Source organism: Diabrotica undecimpunctata, chromosome 6, assembly GCF_040954645.1.
Source record: "Diabrotica undecimpunctata isolate CICGRU chromosome 6, icDiaUnde3, whole genome shotgun sequence".
Taxonomy (NCBI): Eukaryota; Metazoa; Arthropoda; class Insecta; order Coleoptera; family Chrysomelidae; genus Diabrotica; species Diabrotica undecimpunctata.
This window is the reverse complement of record NC_092808.1, coordinates 146,846,982-146,851,846: the sequence shown is the minus strand read 5'-3', so window position 1 is coordinate 146,851,846 and position 4,865 is coordinate 146,846,982. Positions and strand designations below refer to the sequence as shown.

At 28.6% G+C, this 4,865-nt stretch overlaps 1 protein-coding gene across 1 annotated transcript; it reads left to right on the top strand.

Annotated features, from left to right (window-relative positions):
• The first annotated feature begins 204 nt into the window (after nucleotides 1–204).
• LOC140444072 (uncharacterized) lies at nucleotides 205–4,865 on the top strand. Its single transcript, XM_072535700.1, has 2 exons — nucleotides 205–492; nucleotides 2,859–4,865. The coding sequence occupies exons 1-2, from the start codon at nucleotides 273–275 to the stop codon at nucleotides 4,097–4,099; spliced, it is 1,461 nt and encodes a 486-aa protein (XP_072391801.1). The 5' UTR covers nucleotides 205–272; the 3' UTR covers nucleotides 4,100–4,865.

Below are 4,865 nucleotides of genomic sequence, written 5' to 3'. Positions count from 1 at the left end.
ATAATATAATAAAAATGTACTTTTTCAAAGCATATTTAAGGCATAAAACATATACACAATAAGCACATGGCTCATTTGTAGCTAACTTCACCGGCACTTTCTCTATACTTTTGTCATACAAGGACAAGGACATAACCACAGAATACACCCATGGTACGACAGAACACACCATTTGGGGGGATGGTGTATTCTTTGATATAACCTTAAAACGCAATATATGTGTGGTGTGTTGTGATTCCAGATCCAGATTCGTTAAATCAAATAATCAAAAAATGGAAGTTAAGGAGGAGACTTGTAAAATAGAAATAGAAAATAATGAGATTGTTGACGTTTTTCTGGATATCTTTAAAACTGAGTTTGTGAAAGAAACCAAAGGAGAAAGTAAAAATGATACATATGATTGTTTAGAATTTACTGACCCTTCTGTAAAAACTGAAATAGGACAAAATGAATATACAGCTATGTCATTTGAAGAAATACTAGATAATAAAAGTGAGTAGATAAAATATTTTAAGTAATTTTTCCATCTTTAGAACTAAAAGCCTTTTTGGTTAATGATTCTTTGATTTTTGGGCACAGTATGGACCTTAGACAACTTGTCTAAGGTATGGACAATTGGAGTTTCCTGCAATAAACATAAACTTGTCATCTGAATTATATGTTTGGATAAAGTATAGGAGTTCTTAAAATATAAAGATACTTTGACGAAATTATGTTTTATGAGAAGCCAAAATTTTTGAATTCATTTTAAAAAGCATTCATAAAATATTATTTTTTACTTTAAATATAGCTAAATATCGTAAATTATTTTATAAATTGATATATTTGTTAATTATTTTGTAAACTGATATATTTGGCAATGAAGCCAGAAATCTCAAAACAGGAATTGCTTAATTTAACTTCACTTTATTCTGTAGTTTCTAAACTATTAATTTTTACCTTAGGCATAATTTTAATGGTTTTTATTGTATAAGTATTTTTAAAATGCAAGATATAATTTTATTTTGGTATATTTTATTTGTAGGTATAATTTTAATGCTTTTAATGATTTTTCATGTTTTTGTTTGTTTTTTAATTTTCATTTCATATAATTATACTAAGTGCTCTTGCCCATAATTTTAGATGTGAGAGTATGAAATAATTGACCATATGGCAATACTGACGTATATTAAGCTTACTTTTAATGCATATTTAATGTCGAATATATCTATAAATGTTTATTGCATGAAACCCTAATTTAACATGACATTGGATGGCTTAACAATATTGTAACATAAATATGATATTGTCAGTATTGCCATATCATCAATTAGTTCATACTCTCACATCTAAAATTCAAAAATCGGCTAGAGCAAGCACATAATATATCAATTAAAAATCAAAAACAAATAAAAACATGAGTTTAGACACATTACCGTAAAAATTGCATAAATTTGGTTTAAAAGAATATATATATATATATATATATATATATATATATATATATATATATATATATATATATATATATATATATATATATATATATATATATATATATATAATAAAAGCATTAAAATTATATAAAAATTAATAGTTTATAATTAAATTTAAATTGGTAAAAAATGATAAATAAAAATGATAAATGAAAATAAACAAAAGAAAACATTAACCTAAACTAAATTTAACTAAATTAAAACTAACTGTTTCAAACTGTTACCAATTGGTTGATAAACTTATCAACTCATTAATATAAATCCTGATATCACTATACTTTCTTTTGATGTGATCCATTCAGTCCCACATCATTTCACTGTCATTAATTTCATCTCTGCAGACATTTTTCCGTCCTACTATACTAGTACCTTTCTCAATCATAAATTTAACAAATAACCAGATGGTCTAGCAATGTGCAGTTGCTTTTCTCTCCTTCTAGCTGATGTCTTTATGGATCACTTAGAATCCAATCACATCATAAAAACCCTGAAATTTTACATTGGTTCTGTTATGTAGATGACTGTTTAGTCTTCATTTCAGGTCTCAGCTCATCACTTACTCGTTAAAATCAATCAAATTCATCCTGAGATGAAATTAAAAAAAAATATATTAAAAAAACTGTAAAAAAAATTCAAAAAAATAAAAAATCTCAAAAAATGACAAATTGGATGTTTATTCTAAGTTCTAAATATGCCAGCCGTACGCTGCCATTACTAGCCTGAGTAAAGTGTGAAGGGAACATGGAATAAAAAATATATATTATAATAATAAATTAATTAATGAGATAGCTAGGTTGAACACAATCTAAGCAGTAATAACTATTTAAATAGCACATAAGTTACCGTATTAGTGTTATAGGAAATTCATATAAAGCAATAACTATTTAAATATATTTTTCGGTCAATTCTCTTTTCAGCCAATTGTTTATCTGCCAATTGTCTATTCGGGTAATTGTCCATTCGAGGAATTGCTTTCGGAAAATTGTCTTTCAGTAAACTGTTTCCAGGCAATTGTCCGGGGCCCCAATATGGACGCTGTACCGACATCTGAGAATAAAACACCAAAGTAGAAACGCGAAGTTTTCTTGGTTTTTCCATCCTCAAATCAAACATCTTTTTCGTTGTCTGTTTTTCCTTGCAATTTATAGAAGGTACAGATTAAAGTAAAAATTAGGTGAAAACTAAATTATGTGAAAAAATACTGCTTATTTGAGCAAATAGTAATCCAATATATTTTTATTAGTCATTTCACAGCATTTCCAGATCGAACTATACTCCTAACGTTGATTTACTTTTGCTACTTTATTTTTGTTTTGTAGTTTCTATATTAATTTTTACTTCCAGCACAAACAAACAATGTTTATGAATTTATTTATATTTCAGATTTTCTCCAAGGGGAGAATAGAATGGAGACTATGAAGACATCACCTGACCAGTCATGCTATGAAGAATATGTGAGTCTACAACCCGAAGAAACAATATTAAACAAACCTGAGATTGGACAAAAACTTTACAACTGTGATATTTGTTTTAAGAAATTTATCGAAGCGCGATATTTAGAAATACATTTGCGAACGCACACTGGAAAAAAATCTAATGAGTGTGAAAAATCTTACGCGTGCGAAATTTTTTTTAAGCGATTTACTTTAGCAGATCATTTAAAAATGCATTTGAGAACGCATACTGTAGAAAAACCTTATAAGTGTGAAATTTGTCTCAAGAAGTTTTCTCAGCAAAGCCATTTGAAAAAGCATATGAAAACGCACACTGAGGAAAAACCTTACGAGTGCGAAATTTGTTTTAAGCGATTTACTGTAGTAGATAGTTTGAAAAGGCATTTGAGAATCCATACTGGGGAAAAACCTTATAAGTGTGAAATTTGTTTTAAGCAGTTTTGTGAGCAAGATAATTTAAAAAGGCATAAGAAAATACACACTGGGGATAAACCTTACGCATGTGAAATTTGTTTTAAGCGGTTTACTACAGCAGAGAATTTACAATGTCATTTGAAAAACCATATAAGTGTGAACGGAGAAAAACCTTATAAGTGTGAAATTTGTTTTAAGCAATTTTCTGAGCAAAAGTATTTGAAAAGGCATATGAAAACACACACTGGGGAAAAACCTATCGCATGCGAAATTTGTTTTAAGCGATTTACTGTAGGAGATAATTTGAAAAGGCATTTGAGAAGGCATACTGGGGAAAAACCTTATAAGTGTGAAATTTGTTTTAAGCAGTTTTCTGAGCAAAATAATTTGAAAAGGCATATGAAAATACACACTAGGGAATCTTATGAGTGCGAAATTTGTTTTAAGCGATTTACTGTAGTAGATAGTTTGAAAATGCATTTGAGAATGCATACTGGGGAAAAACCTTATAAGTGTAACATTTGTCTGAAGCAGTTTTCTGAGCAAAATCATTTGAAAAGACATATGAAAACACACACTGAGGAAAAATCTTACGAGTGCGAAATTTGTTTTAAGAGATTTACTTTAGCACAATATTTGAAAAATCATTTGAGAATGCATACTGGGGAAAAACCTTATAAGTGTGAAATTTGTTTTAAGCAGTTTTCTGATCAAAGTAATTTGAAAAAGCATATGAAAATGCACACTGGGGAATAACCTTACGCGTGTGAAATCTGTTTTAAGCGATTTACTCAAGCATCTAGTTTGAAAACGCATTTAAGCATACATACTGGAATGAAATAAAGGACCAATTTATTACGACTTCTGGTGCAAGTATTACTATTGAGAAATAAAAAAAATCTCAATAACATGAAAACAAATGTAAAGAAGAGAACGGAGAAGAATATGACTGGCAACAAAAAAATTAAATTGCGCGAGCCGAAAAAAGAATTTCTGAATATATTGATTTTGAAAAAAAAATCCAGTATTCACGAATATTTCTGGGGGATCTTCCATTGAAACAGACAATGGAGAAGAATGACAAAGAATAATCTACAAAATACTGGATCAGCTAGTACGAACGCTGACAAAACGTCCTAAGAAGAAGAAATTTAAGTTAGAGACTGAGGAAACGGAAAGTTTATCAACACAAGAGTTGCAACGACTTGTTCTTCTTTAACAATTAAATGATGCTAGACTTGTCCAAAGGGAAAAACTTCTGATAGAAAAATTGACAAATGTACAATCTCGAATTTCTGAAGAATTCTTAGTCGCAATGTATCAGAACTACGAGAATACATGAACTTGTAATGTATTTATGATTTCCCAATATGTACTGCAATTTTTTAATGTATTTGTAATTTTCCAATATTTACTGCAATTTTTTAATGTATTTGTTATTTCCAAATATGTACTGCGATTATTATAATTTCACATTTGTTTTCTTAATTTTTTAATAAAAGTGTCAGTGTATTAAATAACA

Excerpts from the sequence above, each read along its gene's own strand:
- LOC140444072 (XM_072535700.1), top strand. The coding sequence starts at position 273 with ATGGAAGTTAAGGAGGAGACTTGTAAAATAGAAATAGAAAATAATGAG. Across the intron at positions 493-2,858 it reads AGAAATACTAGATAATAAAA|ATTTTCTCCAAGGGGAGAAT; the intron begins GTGAGTAGATAA and ends TTTATATTTCAG.